This window comes from Daktulosphaira vitifoliae, unplaced genomic scaffold (genome assembly GCF_025091365.1).
Source record: "Daktulosphaira vitifoliae isolate Bord-2020 unplaced genomic scaffold, ASM2509136v1 Scaffold_3, whole genome shotgun sequence".
Classification (NCBI taxonomy): domain Eukaryota; kingdom Metazoa; phylum Arthropoda; class Insecta; order Hemiptera; family Phylloxeridae; genus Daktulosphaira; species Daktulosphaira vitifoliae.
This window is the reverse complement of record NW_026099574.1, coordinates 40,454,698-40,480,344: the sequence shown is the minus strand read 5'-3', so window position 1 is coordinate 40,480,344 and position 25,647 is coordinate 40,454,698. Positions and strand designations below refer to the sequence as shown.

At 24.1% G+C, this 25,647-nt stretch overlaps 1 protein-coding gene across 1 annotated transcript; it reads right to left on the bottom strand.

Annotated features, from left to right (window-relative positions):
- Window positions 1–4,896: 4,896 nt before the first annotated feature.
- On the bottom strand, window positions 4,897–25,095 carry LOC126903198 (alpha-tocopherol transfer protein-like). The gene is made up of 7 exons (XM_050681254.1): window positions 24,896–25,095; window positions 21,446–21,589; window positions 13,928–14,084; window positions 9,945–10,197; window positions 7,677–7,787; window positions 6,543–6,651; window positions 4,897–5,157 (listed from the first exon to the last, which is right to left on the bottom strand). Exons 1-7 carry the CDS (start codon window positions 24,933–24,935, stop codon window positions 5,015–5,017), a joined length of 957 nt encoding a protein of 318 aa, XP_050537211.1. The 5' UTR covers window positions 24,936–25,095; the 3' UTR covers window positions 4,897–5,014.
- Between the last annotated feature and the right edge of the window lie 552 nt (window positions 25,096–25,647).

Here is a 25,647-nt window from a genome sequence, read left to right as displayed (position 1 = left end):
TCAGAATTGTATTTTTATTACTACATTTATTTGTTTTTATTTCCTTAGGTAATTTCATTTTTATTAATTCTTTCATAAAATCGATCAAAGAGTAATATAAAAATCTGTATCATAGTTATAACTTAACTAATTAAAGTATATTATAATTATTGTCTGTACCTTTAAAAGTATTAAATTTGAATAAATGTTAAATGTATTATCTAAACAACTTTTATGGATCATCAATACTATAAAATTAATCTAAAGTTAAAAAAAGGTAAACTTCAATTTTTTTTATAACTCAAACTTAACAATTTGGGGAATATTAAAATGCTTTTTTTAAATCTCTTAAACTTATAAGATTTTAATGAATACATTTTCATTATTTGGTATTAATATGAGCAAGTCTAAAATGTTTTATTCTCGTTGAGTTTAAGTATAATTATTTATTTTTATTACTTTTACACTAAACATTGAATTTATTAGTTATGAGCTTTTAAATTACAACTAAAACTAACTTATGTGCATTTAAATATTCCTTTGGGTTTGAATACAATTATTAATCAATTAATTTACTGAAATAAAATACTAATAAATTATTAGTGAATGTAAATAAAATATGAATTATGTCAACCTTTTTTATTGTTTAGAGGAAATAAAAAATTATACAGTTATGCTTGACTAGACTGATAATGTTATATTAAAAATACTGCATTTTAATTTAAATTCAATTTTTTTTTTATAGACTACTAAATGAAATTCCTATTATTTTTCAACTTAATAAATGATATACATATATATAATAAACCATGATACACTACATGATAAGTTCCAGTGATCTGTTAATCATGAATTTATTATTTTTTTATATATAGGTATTAATTTTTTATGTAAAATTATATTATATTAGGTATTATAGATGATATTTTAACTAATTATGCTGCTTTGTCTATTGTAATTTTTACTATTTTTAATCCTTTCCTGATTCAGCTATTTATTTCATTCAAAATGTATTTCACATGGTTTTATTTAATCTAAAGATATATTATGTTTTACAATTTACAAATAATACGCGTCTTAATTGTTAGTCTGCCTGCTTTCATTTGATGGCATGGCAGCTTGTGTGTATATAAAATGTTGGTATTTTTTAACGATCTTACATTTTTACTTCTGAAAATTTATAATTGATTATTAGATTGATACATAGTATCTATCTGATATTAACGTTCACTAAAGTCCAAAAATGTATTACTAGTAACAAATATCCATACTAAACACCTTTGTATAAAGATATTAGGTACTCTAGGGATACAATATAAAATTAGTACAATTAAAAAAAAAACCATTTTTGGACTTTAATATTCTTCTCTTCCGCCTTTATCGTTACTATTTGGTGTCAACCACCCTTATCCTATACATCCACTCATCACATTCATCTTAATTCCTCTCATCATAGTACATAGTACTTTAATGTTTTATAAAAATTATATTACAAATAATGAAACTTAAGATTTTTTTGGAGCAGAAAATATGTGATATTGAAAAAAACAATAGACGAAAATATCTTACACTAGTATTTTTTATTTCTGATTCAGTTCAATGTTCTAAATTTTTATAGTATCATTTTTTCATAACTAATTTAAATCGAATGGGATATGTTTGCTCAGTACTACCACCTAGTATTTTATTTTTCTTCACTAGCTTTTAATTACAAGTAACTGGTAAATTTACGATGGAGGTCCTGGAGTCTAGACTTCTTATTTTAAACTATTTGCGTTATACTTGTTTTCAATACAACTATTAGTATGCAATGAGTATATTATTTAATTTAAATACTTTAAAAAATGCTATCTTTAAAAACCATCAATACTGCAACAGTTTATAGTTCAGTTATTCTAGGTTTTTTTTAGGATAATCAAAAAACTATAATTATAGACGTTTTAGTACAAAGAGACATTTTATTTTCATAACTATCAATAGTATTACGAGTCTCACAAAACAACATGTAGATAGGGCCGTCTACAATTTGCGGGGCATACAAAAAAAAAAAATGTGATGCAATCTCCAAAAAAAAGATTAAACTGCCGGAACCTCTCACATTTAAAAATGTTCATATACTTAAAGATTTTTTGCCTGTTCTCACCTAATTTATGTACAATTTATTTGGTACACTATATAGAAGACCGGTGACGTAACCAAATAATAATTTCGGGAGGGATTAAATTTTTTTCTCTACATAGCTATTTAAAAAAATTATTAAATAAGCATAAAAAAATTTATCACAACTAAAATATTCAAACATCGTTAATAATTTCGAGGTAGTTATAACCTCCTAATTCTGTTGCTGAAGTTATTCACTATTATTGTCATGCTAGAAATTGTTACTAAGTTATTGCTAACTTCACACGCCTGAAATTTAAACAGTGGGAACCTAGTAAAATGAATAATTGTACCTATACTTAAACAATTTATCGTGACCTACATTTATATATTTACTATATGATATAAAGAAAAGTCCAGGGTTAATAAAATAATATTGATTTTGACTAAAATTGCTTGTTATTAAAAAGATAGATAGATGGCGAAGTCTTAACTAATTCGACAAGAAAAAGATATGGTTAATTAATCAAATAAAATTAAAATTGTATAAAAAATATAATTAATTTAAAAACTAAAAAATATTAAACTCAAAAAAAGTTATTGAAAAACCGCGGATACGTATTTTGGAAACAATGTTACCATCATTAACGTTAAACACATACTGACACCCTGACAAATTCCCTTATATACCCCTAATCTATCTATATCACCTAGTGACGTCATCACTAAGTAATGTTATTACATTTAGCCAGTTTACACATATAATTTTTTCAGAGATATATAATTACAGAGACTTTTTTTAAATTTAACTAAATATTAATTATTTGTGTATTATATTATTTTTGATGTACGTTTGTTATAAAACGATACCATTTGATAATTTTACATAAATCAAACGTAGTTTTATACAATTATTGACGTAGAATAAACGTTAATACTATAATTATGCTTAAATGTTTTTGGGTCAAACATTGTTTTCCTAAGCTGTAAGAAAAATGTAGTACACTTAACATTTTTTTACTTGTCGAATCTTAATATATTTACCGTTTACACTTGAAGTAATACAAGTTTAATTGACGATAATATTAAGTGTTAGTTACATTGAAAAACTTATTAAGGGTGATAAATTCATTAGGATATATAAGGGAGCTTTTTTTAGTCGGGGTGTCAGTATGTGTTTAGCATTAATGATGGTAACATTGTTTCCGAAATACGTATCCGCGGTTTTTCAGTAACTTTTGTGGCTTTTTGAGATTAATATTTTTTAATTTAAAAAAAATTAATGCTTTTAATATATTTTTAATTTTATTTAACATTTCTATGTTAAATGTTTTAATTGCGTCGTTTGTGTTATTATTCTTAGATTATCGGACTCCCTTTATTTTTGAAGTCTTAAAATTAAAAAAATGTAGTTCGGTAATTTTTTATATGGGTCTTAAAATAAGATCTATAATATTTGACATTTAGTTGACACGATTAATTATCAGTAGTATAAGTTTGTGTGGGTTTTCTGTATTATTAGTAGGTCATAATGACCAAAAAGAATAATACAATTTTCATTCTTTCAGCAAAATTTGAAAAATTAAAAAAGTCCTTAATGCATATGAATCTTTATTGAAATTTCATTCTTATCAAAATTTATTTTTTATTTTTATTAGTATTTTTGTTAAAAAATCGAATAACCAACTTTATATGTTATTTTACCAAAAGAAGTATTGAACTTTTTAATTGTTTTTAATAATATTTGTTTATTGTAGATTTATTTGATTTAATATTTTATTAACAATAAATGTTTATAAAATAAAAATAAATAAAATGTGAAAAGTTAATTATTAATTCATTTGTGAATCAAGTAACATTAGACAGAAATTAATATTGCTGATGTAAAATAAATATAGTATATTTCCACATGTATTTGATAATAGAATCTTAAACCTACATAATTTGAGCACCAAGTTTAAAATAGGATGTCTAAAAGCTTGATTAAAAAGTCAAACCCAGTTAATTTGCCTATGAATGGTAAAATTAATGATTCTGTATAGTAAACATATATATTAATGTAAAAACTCTACTGTTAGATAATTTTCATTACTCTGTCTATCTAATAAAATTACTAATGTATTTTTTTAAGACTTTTGTTGCAATAAAATTGTCAAGGCAATCAAACTTTTTCATCATTGTAAGTCGCAAGCCAAATGTAATGAAAAATCATCAACAAATGTAAAATATTTTCTTTTTACTAACTGTTTTGATACTGGAAGAATTGACATAATTGAATAAATCGAATTTAATTTCTATAATTTTGTATGTAAATTATGATTGCTTCCCAATTACCTTTTAAACGAAATAACTCGTTAAGAAGATAAAAATTACCAAGAGTAAATTCTAAAAGATATATGCACTAAAAAATAAAACAGTTATAAGGTTTGTAAGTTTGTTATAACTAGCTATCTTAAAAATAATTATTGTTATATTAACATTTTTAATTTAAAAAATGCATTTTAGGTTTCCACAAGTTAGGCACCTCAATTTTAATAAAACAATAGTAACAGTTTTAATAATTGTTCAAAATTAATAACAACAAACCGAATGATGAACAAAATTTTACATAAAATAATTCCATCTTGTAAATTATGATTACAATTCAACATTTGACCTAAATATAAAAGTAAAGAGTAGAAACCCATTTCTTATATTTAATTGTTGAGTCTACATATTATACTAATAAAGGCTAGACAAAAAAAATGTGAAGAAACATTAAAAAATAAACCATCACGTTGCACTTCATGAGTGAAATATTATGTCATTATATACTAATTTTAATGTATACATATATATGCAATTTATTTATTCTTTTACAATAAAAATGCATACACCCAAAGTGGGTGTTAATGTGAAGTAATGCATGATACATATTGTTTGAAAAAAGTCCTTTTTAATCAAGCTCTAGTGATTTGAATGAGGAGGACAAAGACGATTTTTTGCTACTTTTCTTAACTCTTTTCGATTCGTCTGTTTTCAAACGAGATTCCTCTTCGAAGTGGGGCTTCATTAAGTTCATCCATTCTTTAAAATTAACTATATTCAAGAAAAAAATATTTCATTAATTTTAATAGCTATGAATAGTACAAATTATTAATAATCAAAATGTGGATTTCAATATTTCATGAAAACTTAATAGGTATTTAAAAGTCAAGTTAACTTTCATTTTATCTTTCTGTACATTATTATTTGAACAGGAAAATCAATATTTTTTTTCAGTCTCTATGCGTAATTTTTTATAACGATTCTCGATGAAATTAAAAACACAATTACTAAATGGAAGAACATGGAATCCACGAGAAGAGATAACACGATTATACAGAGACTGAGAATGAATAGGTTTTAGGAAACTAACTCATGTCACCCAATGGAAAAGAAAGGTCCTCTTAAATGCAAAACGTGCGGAGTTCAAATCACAGTGAAACATATACTCGCAGAATGTCAGAGACACGCAGAAGAACGAAAAATTGTCCATCCAAGTACGACACCAGGGAAGATATAAATAAACAATTAGATTCTTAAGGAAAAATCAACCGATAAAATTTGAGTTTATACCTAGGTTTTGAGACCTAACTTTATTATAACGTAAAAAATTAATTGTAACTAATGGCCATTGCAACCGACGTTGTACTTTATTATGAAAAAGGAAACATTGAAAAAAATTCGCATAAGCCTAACCTAATCGCTTGAATTAAGTTGTAGGGGTTAAGAAATTTTAATACGTTTTTGAGTATCCTTTAATAGATTTATACGAATGGATTATTTTAAAATCACTATTATACATACTAACACGATTAACAAAAATGAAATGTTCGCTGTACCTCAATGTATGATTTATTTTGCCTACGCGAGATGTTTTAAACCATATTTCAAATGGAATTGTGAAATTAATATACCTAAATGTACTGTTGTGAATATTCAATAGTTTTTTAAATTTGAAATTGAAAAAAATGAACTATCAAATATTTTTAATAAAAACTAATTGAGTAATACGGCACACTAGAGAGATGGTGATTTCCTACAATAAAACATTTTTTTGGGACGGTACTGATACTAATAAGCCGTCTGAGTTTCTGGTTTGCGCAACAAATGTTTCATCACACACATTCATTTATCTAATAGTTCGACTGCGGTAAACATAAATCATAAAATTAGATATTCGCGTGTGTAAAATTGAATAGAAACAAAGTCGTGACGGATGTCTACGACTAGCGATCACGTAAGTGAAAGAACATGAGCGTTAATGAAATGGTGCAATTACAGCGATCACTTAGCGACGCAGCATACGCAAGGCAACTTATTCCGAGTGTCAACTGTGCGTCTGAATAAGCATTATCAGTGTGTTTTTGAGGTTAGTGTATTAAAAATACCGATTTACAATAACAACGAACGATACATGGAAATTCAAAGATATCACGTACCGTGAAACTTCTCGACGGATTGTATGTGACCGCCATAGTCTTCAAACAAACAGCCTTTTGGTAAAGTTCTGTAAATTTTTTCTAAATCTTTCTCTGAGTAAAAATGCAACTGAAACAAATAACAATTTTAACTATTATAATGTCAGACAAGGGTCAAACGTAAATTATTAAAAAAAGAAAGGTTTACAGTTATTTCATTATTAATAGCGTATCCTGGAACACCGACGCAATGGCAGATGCCGCGGTTGTGTAATAATTTGTATATATTTACGGTAGATATCCTAGACGAAATTTTTTAATATCCTAATCACAATTTCCTCGTAAACACACGGTTTGCACTAATGTAACTGGATAAAAGAAACTCCTCTTAAAACGAGACATAAACCTAGTTATGATAAATTTTATCGTAGAATACATCACATTTTATTGTGAAGCCGAACATCTCACATCTTAATAGTCTACGGCTCGTTATGTAAATATTATGTCGACATAAGGTTTAGTTTCACTAAAATGTAATTAAGAAAACAAAAATACATGCAATGACATTAAATGCTGGACAATTTTTTTCATGAAAAAATATTTTATATGTTAAGATTTCCATGTCATACGGACGTACAAATTCTACCGAGTTATTATAATTGTAGCTCGTTAGTATTAGTTAAACGTGTAAATTTTCAATAATGATAATATTAGTACTTTTTAGTAGGTCATAACTGAGGTTTTTATAAAAAATTTTGTAAACAATATCGTTACATTATTGAAAACTAGGATGAATCACACAAAAATCAATCATTCATAAATAAAAACAACCGCTTAGACAAAAAATATACTAGTCTCATTTAAATATAGCTTAAACACACTAATGAAAAAAAAAATCATACGCATCTATTGATACTCTTAAATTCATTTTAGACGTTTACAACTTTAAAATTAACACATAATATTCTAGACACATATTCAGAATGTAAAATTATATTTTAGATATAAATACATTATTAGGAAGAGCATTTTAAAATATAGTAGTCATAAAATGAGGCTATATAATTTTCATAATTGTGGGACTAGCAAGAAAAACCCCATCAGCGAGAGTATCTTTAAATATTTACTTGAACAACTTAAAAATGTTCAACTTACAATGCTCAGTAATTCTTTCTTCATAAAAGGTTTGATAAGCACCATAATTTTATCTATAAGAGCGTGTGAGTTTAAAACGTGAATACCCTTCAGCCGAACTGGAATTCCTTCCTGGAAAAAAATAAGGGTTTTCAATTATATTGAGACAAAAAATTGACGTAGATATTTGTATACAAATTAACTCATTATATTTGAACTAATCGAGATGTTTAGGCATGCTAAGTAGCCAAACACTCCTTTCCTATTTGCACCTATGGTCTATTGACAATAGAAAAGTTATTATTAACACTACTTACTGTGTACATATTTGAAAAATTTAAGGAGTTTTCCCAATACTACAATTTTGTATATGGGTACATTAATTTTCAAGAAGAACGTTGGTAGTTATTTACTAAGGAAATTGCAGATGTCGTTTTAATTTTTATAAATTATGATTTTTTCTATATCTTATAGTAAATATAATGTATAAAATATTAATGTTACAAAGAAATAAAGTATAGTTTACCTTTCTATGAGCTATCTCAAATTTCATTTTCACCGTTAGAGTTTTATATTAATTACAATCATGTTTCCATTATTTTTTCAAAATAAATATAAGAAATCCCCACTTGCAGATATATTTTATAAAAAATCAAATAATCTTTAATAGACGTTGCACGTCTTAAGTTTATCTAAATTAGGGTTGAGATGTTTCAAAAATTTTATTTTAAACTCCATGTTTAAAACATGTTTTAAAGTAAATATAAGTATATTTTTACTTTATTTTGAAAGTTTTTCTCAAATTTCAACGATATAATTAAAATCAAATTTAATAAAAATATGATTTTTAACCATTAACAAACATAGAACTCATCATCATTGCATTCCTGGATAATTCTAAAGTTTACTATTAAAATTTTGTTACAAATAACAAAGTTCTATTATCTCTGTCAATAATATAACCAGAAACTGAATTTAAAGCACCTTTGTCAAGTAAAAATGCGAAAAATCTAATTAAAATATTAATTTTTATTGGTAATTTGTTATATTTCATTAATAATAATTAATAACTGAACATAACAAAATTTCACAGAAGTAAAAATAAAACATTACTTTAAAATTTAACAAAAAATGATTAAACAAAATGAAAAACTTGAATAAAGTTAAAAATTAATTAGACTATTAACTCAATGATCAATAAAGATAACAAAATTGGTAAAATTTTATTAAGAATTCTATTTTGTAGTATTGTTAATACTATTTAGTATGTTATTATACTCAGACTGCGATTTTTATATGTATTTATTTTTTTGTTTTAAACTTGAACATATCGAGTTTGAAACTTGTTTAAAATACAAAAACAATGTATTAAGAAAAAATCGTGTTTAAAATGATTAAAATAAAATTTTTTATTAAAAAAAAAATCGTTTTTTTTTCTCAACTCTGGTTAAACGTTTTACCATATGTTATGCATGAATAAAAAGCAAACGTTATTTGTATATAAATATATATAGAATATATTAGAGTATATATAGAATACTTATATGCTCTAATATGCGATAACAATATATGCTAACGTTTTTATTATTTACTAACATGTCATGATTAATTATCATAACATTTTTTTGAAAATTAAACTTCGAGTATGCATTTTTTAATGACCTTGATAATTGGTTTTATTAAATAATTGATCCATTAGCAAAATTTTAAGGCCACCAATAGTTTACTGCAACTTTTTAACTAAAACTCGTAGTCTGTTATCAGACGATTTAATGTTTTATTTTTACTGGTGTACGCTAAATAATAAATAACAATCTTCTAGATTTAAAGAGGTTTTTTTTTTGTTATTACAAGTTGCGGTACGACTTTGTATTTATTTTTTTTATGTTTTTATAATTTTTTACACAGGTTAGTAGCATACTTGTATAATGAAATTTGTTATTCTGACCACAGGCGTTTTTTCTTGTCGTTCTGTTTACATTCTTTAAAGATACAGTAGATATGTAATGCTTACATAGTTATATTAAGCAGTGGAACTTTATTCCTCATAAAAATCACGATTATATAAAAAATGTAGTAGTAATTCGATTAATTTTTTAAATACTTGTGTTTTAGTTCTATGATAGTTTACTATGATGGAAGATTTGATTTTTACATTTCAAAAATGTTGATTCGTAAACAATTTTCAATGTATTTTTACTTTATTGAAAAGTGCTAAAATTAAGATATCAGCTTTTGATAATAGTCACAGATGTAAAAGAGTACATAGAATCATCAGTAACTTCTTACTTGTATGAATATGAAGAACTTCCTTAGTGATGATACGCTGAGCCTTGTAAGATGACCTAATTTAACTCCTCGCATATCGAATAGAATAATAAACCCTGGACACGTTCCTTCTACCCTCAAACATGCCTCAAGTGACATAAATAACAGTTTGACACCGTCATTGAACACATATTTACTAGATTCAAATAACCGTAGTTTATGATAGATTATTTGATAACCTTCCGGTGATCGAATTGATGGACATCCATAGTGTCTAAAAAAAAATAAAATTTTAATTAGTCAAGTTAATATATTTATTAAACAACCATTATATGTCGATAATTTTATCAAAAATCAATGAATTTTACTACAAAGCAAAGTAATTTTTTTTCAGCTATTTTTAGTCGACATTCTATAATTAATATATATTTATAATTCAAGAAAAACTTCCACTAATAAATGCACTTTTTACACTGCGGAAATATTGTATCTTGTAAGGTTTATAGAAATCACATAACTGCATAACTCAAGGTCATCAAGTCCAAAAATGACCTTAAATTTTTCTACCGGGTATATTTTATGATAATATTTTTTAATACAATTATTGCAGTTATAATATTTTATGGATATAAATGAAATAATTGTAAAAAGGTGTCATAAGTAGGCTGAAAAAGTCTAAGACTTTATAATATCTATTTAAAATTAAAAATATTAATTTAAAACTAAAAAATATTTAACTCAAAAAGCCACAAAAAAATTACTAAAAAATCGTGGATACGTACTTCAGGAACAATGATACCATTATAAATGCCAAACACATTCTGACATGGGCCAGTATATTTTAATTTTAAATAATATTAGCCACAAGTGATCAATTTTTATTATATGAAAATATCTTTGTTTAATTTATATATTTATTTAGTTAAATAAGTTGCATTCAATCATTTTTCTATAATAGATTTTTAAAAAATTTTCAAAAAAAAAAAAGGTTATTGACATCTAAATTTTTTCATAAGATCTAATATTATACAGATCAGAGATTTTTGGTTCACCTTTTTTGGGCCTCCTCCATTGCCACCATTTTTAAACTGATAACAATACCTTTAAATTTTAATTTTTTTGTGAGCCAATTTGTTAATTGAAGGGGCTAAGCTTCTTCTTTTTACGCATGAAGCAAAAAAAAAAACGCGGAACCCAGTCAACATACTTCAACACTAGATCTGTTTAACGGACAGTAAAACATAATTTAGAAAATTATTTTATCACTATATGAAAAATATTTGCAAACGCCCTGCTACACACCATCTTTTATTAATAAATTACATAAAAATGGGTTAATAACTATATCCTTGACAATAACTTTCTATTTTATCTTTCATTAGTTATCCATAACAAAATAAATATAGAAAAATAACTGAGAACACAGTGTTTCAGTAAACTCAACTTTGAAAAATTCAACAAAAAAAATTTTTAATGTCACATGAGTTTTTTCATTAGAACTGTTATTAAATCAACTCAAAATATTTTAAATTGAACTTTGAGGCTTAATATTCCTATTTTCTAAATTATATGTAAAAAATCGTCTATAATAATGAACGAAAAGCTTGAAAATATTTTATTAATATAATAATTTTTAATTAAAAACTTCAAAACATATTTGCTAATAATTGTTGTAAAACTTTCTCTGAATAAATAATCATTTTATTTAGTTATAAACAAATTAAAAGTATCATTCTAAAAATAAATTACTTTATTGTATTGAAATTTTAAATAAATCATTTTATAATAAAAAAAGGTATGACACAATAACAAAGATAACATAAATTAATTTGTAGTTTCATGAAATAACGATTGTTTAAAAAAATAATTAGTCATAAATATAAAAAAAAAATTTTCAGAACTAAATTTTTCATGTTTATTTACATAAATAATTAAAAATGAATTGTTGTATATTAGTTATTTATTATTATTTGAATAGTCTATAATGCATAATATGCCTCAAGATAACGGGAAAAGCGATTCAATAAAATTAAAGTTTGTGACCTTAAGCTAAATTAGTATATTTTATACGTTATATTAGAAGTTAACCTAAGGTGACAAATATCCTGTTAAAAAAAATAAGTGTACATAAATTCTAACTTTATAAATAGTGACTATTGTTTATTATAACTATATACTGAAAAAAAAATATTTTCATGAATTATAAAAATTTCTATGTTGCATCAATAATTATTTATGAAATCAAAAATTCTAATTATTGGAGGCATTACTTAAATATATGACAACTAATTTGATTGATAAAATAATTTTTATATTTATAATTATTAATATAAAAATAACATTTTATTTTCTATTATATTATAATATAATGGAAAGTGAAATATCAAATAAATATATTAGAGAGATTCACATATTCCTCTCCAAAAACAGTTGATAAATTAGTAAAAGGTACCTATAGATTTTTTGTTTTCAGTATTTTAAAACTTAGTGTAAAATTTTTTTTTTCTAAATAAGTAATACCAAAAGTAGAGAATTCTTTAATTTTTTGCTAAGTAATAAATTAATTTTTATGTAGTAGAAAATAATTACATAATGTAATTATACTTTATACTTATATATAAAATTTTTCCTAAAAAACTATATATTTCATATAAATTAATTTTGATAGAAATTACAAAAAAAAATTTTTTTTTACAAAAAAAAAAAATAGTAAAACTTTTGATGAAAAATGAAAATATAACTTTTTAGGTGTTTTTAACAGGGATTTTTTTACGTCGCAATTGAAATATGATGATTAAATATGATTTAACAAGGACGAATAACATATAAAATTTATAGTCTATTCAAAGTTTCATTAATTCAATTAAAAATCCATTAAATGGATAAAAAAATTTTTTATATTTTGTTATGGATAATTATTTGATATATATTTATATTATAAATATTTTAACTTAAGTTTCTCAATAAGTTCATTAAGTATGATTTTGTTACCACTTACTTCCCTTTTTTTACTCTAACTGGTTCAACAAAATTAATGTTTTTTTAATATTCACCGACGTAATTACGTAGGATGATATATTTTTTTTATGACAAAAATAATAATATGGTAAATACAATTTTTTTTCGTCGGAAGGGGTAGTGAAAATTTTTCTCATGTATATCTACCCATTTAGGACGATTCTCTAATTATGACACTGGGGCTTTTTAGAACATATATTTTACAATTTATTAATCATATCAAATCATTTTTCAATCCATTCCTTGGGATTAAATCGTAAAAATAGATTCACTCTGTGTAGTTTTTTAATAAATTATATGTAAATCATATAGATAGTGTGTGGTTTCATGGGGATCACGTTATTTGGCCAACAATATAATTAAAAATATTTCAAACAATTATCTTTATAATTGACTAATCATCGTCATCTACTTGGCCTCTATATCAATTATTTGAGACTGGTTCTACTTTACGAACTAACAGGTTTTTACATCTGCTGTTGACTTCACGTAACCGCATTATGATTGAGTGTGTCAGTGAAGAGAAAAGTAAATATCACTGTTAAAATTCCCGTAAATCTTTTCAGAAAATATAAGTATAAAAATACGATTAATTATTACAGCTAATGTTGTTGAATAATAATACAAGTCAGTAATTGTTTATGTGTTGATAATGAAACTACTTCTTATATTTTTTACTTTTATAGGCATTAATAATGCATGCTTATGAAGGGAAAAAAATATTGATTTTAATACTAATTGCTTTGTTGTAGTGTCCAAAAAGGAAAATATATAACGGTATTTTTCCCTTCTAAAATAAAAATGTTTTTAGCTAGTGCTCTTTTAACTGCATTTCGATTAATTAATCAAACCAAAGTAAATATAATATGTTTAGTATAAATATAAATTATTTGGCAAATAATTGTTTATAAATTGAAAAAATATAATTTTTATTATATGTTTATAAATTATTTATTTATAAGACACCTACAATTTTAAGTACTTACAGAACGTCAAGAGCTTGTATTAGTTCTTGTCTAGAAACATCCCTGTCTTGGAAAAATTCTGGTGCTTCAGTTTTTAATGAGTAGTAAACTTCTATACAATTTTTTGTCGACTCAGTATTATAATAACAGCTGTGATAAAATAATATTAGCCATTCATCTGCAAGAACACGAATAATATTTTAAAAGTTTTATTGCACTAAATAAAGTTTATTTATTATCTTTATTTATCTTTTTATTATTTTTTTTATTATATTTATTAATCTTTTGAATTCAGCAGCAAAAGTAAGTAGTTTTTTTAAATAAAAATATCACGCACGCATTAAATGCAGGTCTTAATTCACCAAATCATAGGTCCAGTGTAATTAAAAATATAATATAATAATAATAGAATTATTCAATAATTCAAAAATATAAGAATAATATTAATTATAAATTCTATTAGAGCGTCTATAATAGAATTTTAAATAGACATTGAAAAATAACATTTAAAAGAACATAACACATTTAAAAATGAAGTTATGATAAAAAAATTAATTTCTTTTTTAGATGATAATACAACTTTACTTTAAATTTTCGTATCAAAAAAAATAATTTATAGAATAGTTTCCAATTTTGTACAAATTATTGTTACAGTAACATTAATATATTTAAGTCATGAAAAAAAAATAGTAATACCACGAAATATATCAGAGAAAAATATATATAAGTGTTTAGTATGTAAGGAAACAGGTCAGATGATACAAACAGCGAGAACAATATGAACCTGTTTCCTTACTTACTGAACATTTCATATATTGTCGTAGTCAAGCAGTTTGTAATATTGTATGAAATAACCATGTTTTATACTATTATTATACATAATTTACATTTGTATACTTCTACATAAATTAATATAAAACATTATACTTAAATAAATCATCGTACTTATTACCTGTTATAAGATTAAAGAAATACGAGGTAAAACTGGTCGATATGATTAGCGAAACAACCTGTTAGTTAATTATAGAAGTTTATTAATAAGAACTATTAAGATAGTGAATGGTATATTTAGGCTGTACAAAATATTAGATGAAAATTCGAATATTACTAAACTCTTAGCGGGATTTTTTGTAAGGTTAGGCCTGATGTTTATTATTTTATTTTAATTAATATAATTTAATAAATTTAATATATTCATAAGATAAAAATTATTTTTTCATTTTTCTTAGATTATGAAAATAAATAAATAAATATATATATATATATATATATATATATATATTTATACACTATTTATTATATGAATTAAATATAAAATAATAATAACTTATTAACATAATCCATTTAAAATTGGTTAATGATCCTTTTGACATATACGCTTCTGTAGTTTATATAATTTGCTACGCATCAATTATTTTTATACATTTTTTATAAATTCTTATTGTTTTAACAATTTTTTTGTTAACCCTTGTTACGACTGCTTATACAAAAATTTCAATTACTAATATATAGTAAAGCAAAGTAAAAAATAATTTTTATGAATATTTCTAAACGTTGATATTACACTGAAATATGATTTATTTTGATATTTTAAAATATATTCAATTTGATTAGTAAGTAAATTTTGTAATACGTGTTACGTTTAAATCTGTAGTGAGCAATTCTATAACATTAATAACTATCATTTTAGTTGTAGTATCACTCACTATAGCAAAATGATCTATTCAACAATGTAGAAAATAGCGGTGGCTATAAATGACTTTTGGATTGTCCTTTTAAATAATAATTTTTTTAACTACTTTAGAATTTCCTGCCAAGCTGATCTGACTATAAATATAAATACTGAAAGAATAACAACCTAGAAGGCAATTCTCTAAAATTGAAAAATCGTACAACTTAATTTGAAAAATTCCTATTTAAAATAATTTACTCAAATTCCCATTTAGGAGATAAAAAAACGTATTTCCATTAATAATTTCTTTTAAAATAAAATGCATTCAAATTTATTAAAAAATTTGGATACAAAGATGGCTCAAAGAAGCAGTAGGGTGGGCAGTCATCCCATTAAATCAAATTTTTGCCCTTCTCTGGGCAAATATTTTTTATTTGTATTTTTTATTTAATATTATTTAATTGATAAATTTTAATTCATCATTAAAATTGTGTTTTTAATAAAAGTATCACTAATAGCACATTAGTGAGCACTGTCACTCAAAAAATTGACTTGCCCTTTTCGATCAATTTAAAGAAAATTCTGACACTGTGACTGATTTTATTACTTTATAAGCTAGTTTAATAATAATTTATATTTATTATTAAATTATAAAATTAAAAATACTAATAATTGTTTTAAAAGTATTAATAAGAAATATGTCAAAAATCTATTTTTATTGATACGCTTGTTGGTAATTATAATTATAAGGTCGCAGACAAATCATTATAAAGTTTTATCATAATTTTTTTAAAATGGTCTAGTTTTAGAACTTTGTTCTGATAATTTTATTTGGAATGAGAAATTTAAATGCATTTGCATTTACTATTCATTAAAAATAATGTGAGTGCACCCATGAATGTAATTCATTAAATAGGAATCAAATAAAAGTAATACATTCTTTAAAGACACTATTTTTTTTTTAATGATTTGATTTAAGTTTCACTAATTTTAATACAGCTTATGATAATATTGCTCCCTTAACCAGTTGTCAGTGTGCACTTAAATAAAAGTTTTGTTTATTAGTTTGAGTTTAGTATAATTAATGTTTTAATAATACAACAAAAGACTCTAACGGAATTATTTTTTAAATAATGTTATAACAATGTTTTAAAAATATTATTTTTTTTAATTTTTATCTGAGAAATATTTAATTAAATTTTAAATTAAAGGGTGTAAAATATTTATAAGTACATTTTGAAACTAAAAAAATATTTTAGTAAAATGTCGTCTTTGAGAAAAACATAGTTGCTTTACAGTGTTACATAGTAGTAATTTTTATTAAAATTAATAAGTAATGTGAATTGAGAGCAATAAGGTTCAATGAGACTTTGAAATTAAATTTACTAATTAACTATTCCTAAGTAACTCTTAAATATTCAGCAACTCTTTAAGTGTTTTGTGACGTCATTCTATCAAAGTCCTAAAGATTAAAATAGTAATGAAATTATGAGTAGCTAAAACTAATCAATATACATTTGCAATAATTAGTCAAAAAGTTGAGAAATTTATGTGCATTCAATAATATAACTTAAATACAGATAAATTCATTTTTTCAAGTTCAAATTTTTTGAATGTTTTATATCAAGGTTAACTTGTTTCAGTATTTAAAATATACGAATGTATAAGTAAACGGTATAATTAATGAACGTATTTGCGTCTACCCCATAACATTAAATTTTTCCTTGTTATTAAGTTTTCTATTACCGAGAGTAATAATTTCTTAAAACAATTATATTTCATAGTTTTAATATAGTATTATATTGAACAACAATAATTAAAATAAATTTTTGTACCAATAATAATTGAAACATGTTTTTGTACTAATAATAATGTAAATTATTTGAAAATAAATTTAATTGCCAACTCAAATGAAACATAAGATTTAAAAATAATCGCTATATGCAAATCTATATACTCACTGTAAAATTGTATTTTATCAAAAAATAAGGATCCATCAGATTTAACCTATTTTTACGAAATTCTAGAATTTAATTTGATAGTTTTATTTTTCAAAATAGAAATTGAATTAATCAGGATAAATTATCTTATGCTTTATTTCATAATTGTAGATTTACTACCCATTTACAGAACACATACAAATTATTTTAAAATATCATTTTTATATTTCTATATATATTAAAATGGAAATAATTGCTTTTAATATTATAAAAATATAAAAAGTTAAAAATGTTCTGATTGATGTTATTCAAAATCATTTCGAAATTTATTTTTACAATAAATGCATCAAATTATGTGATGACTAGTATTTTCATTTATTATACAACATAATAAATAATTATAATAATCAAACTTTTAATAAAATAATATTACATAAAACAACGTTGTTTTATGTAAATGGAAATTAAAAAAATCAACGATACAAAATAGCGTTACAATATTATGATAATTAAAATATTGTGAACGTAAAAAAATTTAATTTAAACAATAGAAATGTTTAAAACATTTTTAAAATAATAATAAGTACAGGTGGGTAAGTTTTCTTGATACTTATACGTGTTTTTTAGAATAGAGTAAATAATTATTTTTAAATTAATTTATTTTTAACAAAAAACAGTGGGGACGTGGCATAGTTGGGTCAAGTATAATGATATCTGACAGTGATTAAAATCACTATCATAAAAATCGCTTCGATGCAAATCTGTAGATAGTGTTAAATTTCAAAAAATTGGTGGATGACACCAAAAGCTACATGATCTCCTATTTCTTTATTTATATTCTGATTACAAATTTTATGATTTATAAGTGTAATATATATAAACATGTAAAGGGAAATGGTTTTATTTAAAAAAAAGTATGTCGCATAAAATAATAATATAAATAGTACTTATATTAAAAAAATTATAATATTCCATACATTTTTCAAAATGTTATAGCGTTATAAAGTTAAAAATATAAAAAAGAATTTTTCTACAAAAAATTATATTTTTATAATTAACTTTGATGTCCATTTTTACCATGAAAACAAAATAAAGTCCGAAATTTTTATTTCCCATAATAAAGTATATTACATAAACTTTAATTTAAGATATAGATAAATGTGTCAGTATTTTCGGAACACTTTCAAAAGTTAAGTTGAAAAAGTTAATTTTTTATGAAAAAGTTGTCATTTTGAAAACCTGTAGGCAGGTAAAGGGTCTCTATAAAAAAATAATTATATTTATTTGGTCATCTTTGAAAAATGTATGGCAGTTTTAAGTAAAAATAATTGAAAAAAATATCGAAAATTAACGATTTTTAAATTTGTAATTTTGTGGAGATTTTCCCCATTTACGAGGAACGAGGGAAATTTATTTAATTTTTGAGGGTAATGTCTTCGACCAGATACAATTTGTTATATTCTGACGTATCGTTGAATGAAATCGGTTCGGTGAGAAATGAGAAAAACAGACCCAAAAAAAACACATCATAGTAAAACTAATACTTTCTCAGCTTCGCATCGACGCTAAAATATTTTGATTTAGAATTTGCTTGTAAATTTAATAAATAAATGTTCTGACACTACATTATTTTATGAAATACATACTCTTAATATTGACGTATATTATAAGAGTTTTGGAATAAAATATTTTTATTATTTTTTCTAGGTAATTGAGTATTAAAATCCTATTTTTATTGTTAGCTATACATAAAAAGTCTTCTTCTTCCTCGCCTTAATCCCAACTACTAGGTCGGCCACCCTTATCCTAAACTTCCAGTTAACACGATCTTTCACATCCTCTAAGCTCACATCAGTTGTCCTCATATCCCATTCAATAACATCTTTCCAGCTCTTTTTTGGTCTTCCTCTACCTCTTCTTCCTTCAACATTAATTTCTACAACTGTTCTTACGGCTTCCGATTCTTCTCTTCTCATAACATGACCAAACCAGTCTATTTTCTCTCATATTATCCACGATTGACGCTACATCTATACTCCCTCTTATATGCTCGTTCCTTACCCTATCTTACCTAGTCACTCCACTCATCGATCTAAGCATTCTCATCTCTGCTACACTTATTCTCTTCTCTACTTTCTTATCAATCACCCAACACTCTGAACAATTCATTATAGTTGCCTTCACTACAGTCTTGTAGAATTTACCTTTTAGCTTCATTGAAATTCTTTTATCACATAAGACGCCAGATGCTTCTCTCCACTTCAACCACCCGCACTTAACTCTGTGTCTTACATCCTCGTCAATACCACCACTCTTTTGCACAACTGACCCTAAATACTATAACTCTCCACCTCTCCAATCACGTCCTCGCCTATTGTCACTGACCTCCTCATTTCACCTACCTCGTGTTCACCTTTGTCAAACTCGTACTCTATATACTCTGTCTTACTTCTACTTATTCTTAAACCCTTTTTTTCAAGAGCTTTGAAATCTTTGGATTATTGAGTTGCTAAAAAATTGTTTTTTTTTTCATAAATAAAATAACCATATGTTAAGCAAAATTAAAATAAATTTTTTCTTGTTGTTTTAATTAAACTAATGAATATTTGTTAAAATTTAAATTAAACTAAAAATATTAGTTTTTTTTATCAAAAACTTGTTTTTAAATCTAATTAATTCAAAAACAAAATGAATAGATTAATTAAAATATGAATTGATTTATTTTTTTGAAGTATGAATATGACCTATAATATTTCTTATTGTAAAAAGTCAATAAAGTATATTTTTATAGAGACATAATAAAAGGTATTAAAGTTTAATTTTATGATATAAAATTGTTTCGCAAATATTTCATGCTCATACGAGAAAGAGGTGGATTGGAGTTAAAGATACGGGAAATTTTTAAAAATTGGCGTTGAGTTTTAATATAAAATAGTCAAGCCTTGTCCTTAATTTTTTTTTTAATATTATGTTTTTAATTTTACAGTACATCGTGAAAATTCCTAAATACCCGATGAGTTAATCTGTTTATAGAATAAATAATAATTATAATATAATAAAGCATATCTTAGTGATATAGATCATTGTTTCAAATATAGTATATATTATCTTTTTGCCGTTGACTTAAAAATTTACTGCACTATTTTTGATTCTTTTGGATTATATAAGTTCTCAACAAACTTTCTTCATAGTGTCTCACGAATATTTTTAAGTTACGTGGTCTAATGTAACTAATTATAAAAAAATTATTTTTCACTGTAAATTAAAAATAATTAATTTTACGTCCATAACTTTTCGAGATAGTCTTTAGTACAAGTTAATTCAGTAAGTTATCTGGATACGACTTTCCAATCCGACCGGCTCATCTCTAGCCACGTTAATAATATTTGTACAAAAGCTCTTAGAACTATGGGTTTATCATTTGAGTTTAAAATTTTTTAATAATTTCATACACAATAGTATATTTACGCTAAGGCATATTTACTTATGGTAGGTCGTGTTGTGGTTTTTATGGTTGTTTATTATTTTTGTACCTTATATTTAATTACTTTACTGTATTACTCTTATTTTTTATTTATTATGTTTAATACTTTTTAATTATATAGGGTGTTCAGTAAGTTACGAAATGGGTTTCTATTGTTCTCATTATTTAAAAGAGTATGCCTGTTTCCCTACTTTTTCAATACTTAATAGTATATTGACTTGAGCTAATAGGCATTTATACAAAGTGTTCAGTAAGTTAGTAAACAGGTAAATTGTTACAAACAATGAAAACAATAGAAAATCATTTCCTTACTTACAAAACACTCTATATGTATACTTATTAATAACAATAGAAATGAAAAACTAATAACACTAAAGAAAAAAGTGAAAATATTTAATAATTAAAAAATTAAACTTATATCATAAGTGTCAATAACAACAAACCTGATACGTTTTGTGGAAGATGTGGTTGTGTGGCTATCCAATCTTTCAACTTTTGTATGTCCTCTTTTTTAATTTCTGGGTTTTTCTTGTATTCCTCTTCAGCCGTTATAAGTATAGTGCTTTTTTCTTTTATTTTTTTAGACTCTAATTAGATAGAATATTAGTTAATGATTAAATTAAATTTTAACTATCACTACTTAATAATTCAATTGCATATTTGTTTATTGATTATAATTTTCTATTATCTAACTGAGAGAAGATTCAATTAACATTTCGTTTATACTGATACATAAACAAAATGTTAATTTTCTATAAAATTAAAAAAAAAAAACCCAGCACAGGGGGGTCGCGGCACAGTTGTGACGTGGTATAGTTGGATCAAGTATAATGATATCTGACAGTGATTAAAATCACTATCAAAAATAAACGCTTCGATGCAAATCTTTAGATAGTGTTTAATTTTAAAAAAATTGGTGTTTTATTCCAAAAGCTACTTGATCTGCTGGTTCCTTATTATCTCGATTAAGATAAAGTATGTCGAATGAAAAAGGGTTTATTAAAAAATATTATTTCTCATAAAAAAATTGTGTGGATCCATAAACTTTTCAATAAGTTATAGCATTATAAAGTTAAATATAATATGAATAATAAAATCGAGAATTTTCACACGAAAATAGCATTCGGTAGCCATTTTCGCCGTGAAGAAAAGTCCAGAGGTCAAATTTTTTTTTTTCAAATTAAAGTATATTACATTAGCTTTAATTTAAGATATATATAAAAGTGTCAGACCTTCCGGAACATTTTCAAAAGTTATGTTGAAAAAGTAAATTTTTTGTGAAAAAGTTGTCATTTTAAATCCCCCCCTGTGGGCAGGTTAAGTGTCAGATTTACAAAAAAAATATACCAAATGATAAGTAAAGACATCAAGCATCTATATAAAAAAAAATTATATTGATATGTTCATTTTTGAAAAAGTATTTAGTAAAAAAAATTTAAAAAATTTCGAAAATTAGCTATTTTTAAATTTGTAATTTTTTATTAACTTTGATGTCAACTTTCACCACAAAGACAAGTCCAGAGGTTAAATTTTTTTTTTTCAAATTAAAGGATATTACATAAGCTTTAATTTAAGATATATATAAAAGTGTCAGACCTTCCGGAACATTTTCAAAAGTTAAGTTGAAAAAGTTCTACTTTCTATATGCATTTATTATATTTGAAGCCCCCCCATATATAGGGAAATAGTCTGATTTAAAAAAAAAGTATATCCAATGAAAGATGTATATAAATACTACTTCTCATGAAAAAATTGTATTGATCCATACATTTTTTAAAAAGTTATAGCACTTTAAAGTAAAAAATGTAAATTATAAAATCGAAAATTTTCACACAAAAATAGCATTCGGTAGCCGTTTTCACCATGAAGACAAGTCCAGAGGTCAAATTTTTTTTTTTCAAATTAAAGTACATTACATTAGCTTTAATTTAAGATATATATAAAAGTGTCAGACCTTCCGGAACATTTTCAAAATTTAAGTTGAAAAAGTTAATTTTTTGTGAAAAAGTTGTCATTTTAAATCCCCCCCGTGGGCAGAAAAAGGGTCAAATTTACAAAAAAAATATATCAAATGATAAGTAAATACATCAAGCATCTATATAAAAAAAAATTATATTGATATGTTCATTTTTGAAAATGTTATAGCAGTTTTAAGTAAAANGACTTAAGTTGACAAATCTATAAGTTATAGAGTTAAATTAAAGATGATTCTAATAATTAATTAACAGTTAATAAACCAAGAAATATAAATAACTGAAAAAAATAATCTTTTTTCATTACTATGTTAATTTTACAAGTAATTAAGTGATTTAAGGAATACCGATAACTAGTATGATTGAATTACAAAATCACCAAAGAATTATAAAAACTACTTACAATCACCATCAGATGGAAATCCGTTTGGTGAGAGCTGAGAAAATATGGTACCAAAAAAAAAAAAAAAAACACATCATAGTAAAACCAATACCTTCTCAGCTTCGCATCGAAGCTAAAAACTTTTAAGTGAAGAAAATTATGAGAATGGCGCAGACAAATCATGAAATAAATTAGTTATTTAATTTTCTAAACCCAATATTAGCCAATATTAGTATATTTTTATTTGATTTATAAATAAAATAAAATATATTTTTTCGGTTCTCATTTCTATTGCAAGAAATTAAAATAGGTTTCATTAAGTTATTGATGAAAATTATTATTTAAAATATATATATCAATGTAGATCATTTTTAAATAGGTTATTTGCAACTAATGGCTAATCTAAAACAGCTTCGGCGACAGTGTTAAATTTTAATACTTTATATCTGAAGCCTTTTTATATCCCTATAAGTATTTGCAAAAGTATTGGTTGGAGTATTTGTCATAATTTTATAAAATTACTACAAATAAAAGTTGATGAGTAAAAAAAAAAAATTACTCTTATATTAAACTTCTTAATTAAATAAACATAGCTATAAATGACAAAAAGAGCTAAAATTGAGGTGATTTCAAAGTTTCCGGGGGCTGAAGACCCCCTAAAGTATACCTAGATTTAACACTGGTCGAGGGAAACCAGACTATTTTTGTTGATCTAAAAAGTCGAAAATAGAAATAACGTAGTGCAATTTTAATCAAATTAAATAATACAAGTAATGTATATTACAAGAAATGTAAAAATTTTATTTTTAATTGTTGTACACTTATTGTTTATTTTATTTATTTATTTAAAAACGTGGTTTACAAAGTAATTGAAATATATTTCAGAATTTTATTTTATTACATAACTGTCAAAATAACTTTTAATTATTATTACGTAAAACAGTAAAGATATTGATGTTATTTTAGAAAAATTATATTCGTCCAATGTAACCAATGTAACAAATTTTATCAAAAATATATTTACTTTTTTCGTCTTATTATTTTGATTTCTGGTCCACTGTCACACTATATCATTTTTTTTTAGCATATTGCACTATGTACGTACTACATATGTAACATGAGGTTCTGGTATAAAATTTAGAGAGGTTCCGAAAGAATATATGGTCTTCTACCCATCTTAATGATCCATTTATAAGCTTTATAGGTGGTTTATCCCCCTTTAAAAATATAATATTATATTTTTTGCTATGAAAAAAATTAATTTAGCGACCCCAAATTTTTTTATTTTATTTGCGCCAATGAGTCCACTCCTATCTAGATTTTTTCATTAAAACATTGCAGAATACTGTTGAAAAACAAATATAGTATTTTTACATCATAATGATTTTATAAAAATGGTAGTTACTTATTAAATTAAATAATCTAGTATTTATACAATTTCAATATTATTTGAAAATTTATAAGTTAGATTTTAAAATGCGGGAAAAAAATATTTCATCGTTATGTTTATTAAAAGTTGAAATAACATTTTTCCTTACCTTGAAAAGTTATTCCATCGATTTCCTTAATCAACGACATAATTACAATTTGAAAAAACCGTGAAGAAATATTAATCAAATTCGAAGAAAATTAAATGAATATCTACTCAAGTTACAACAGCCACGTTTGTTAGCTATTCACTGACTGTTTAATAATTTGTTTGTGCCTGACCCATAGATTGGCAGACATCAAATCGCAATGCCCTTATGGAAATAATAATACAATTATAATGCGAGATGCACATTTCTTCTTGTACCGACTATTCGTAGTAACAGGTGGGGGTAAACAGTAAAAACAATGATAGCAAAAGTGGAAACAAGGTCTGCGTGACAAGGCTCTTCGTCTAAAATTCAACAGCCAATTGATATTTTATAAAATAAAATAACGAAAAATGGCTTAGTATTATTTTTATGAAATACTAAAAATTCTTATATAAGCTTCACTATGACTGTATGACTGTAAAAATAATTGATTTTTATCAAGTTATACTGATTTATAATTTTTCTTAACAAGTTTATTGGAAATCAAAAAATTAATTCAATTTGTCGAAAATTTAAAGTCAAATTTTAAATTCAAGACTGAATTTATGATCAAACGAACATACGATTATTGAAAATAGTAAAAAGTAATGAGTACGAATTTCACACTTAGTGATACAAACTTGTTTTCATATAATAGTGTATTACATAATGTAATTGCATCAATGAGTTTTCTCACGAAGGATGAAAATTAAACATTTTTACATATAGTA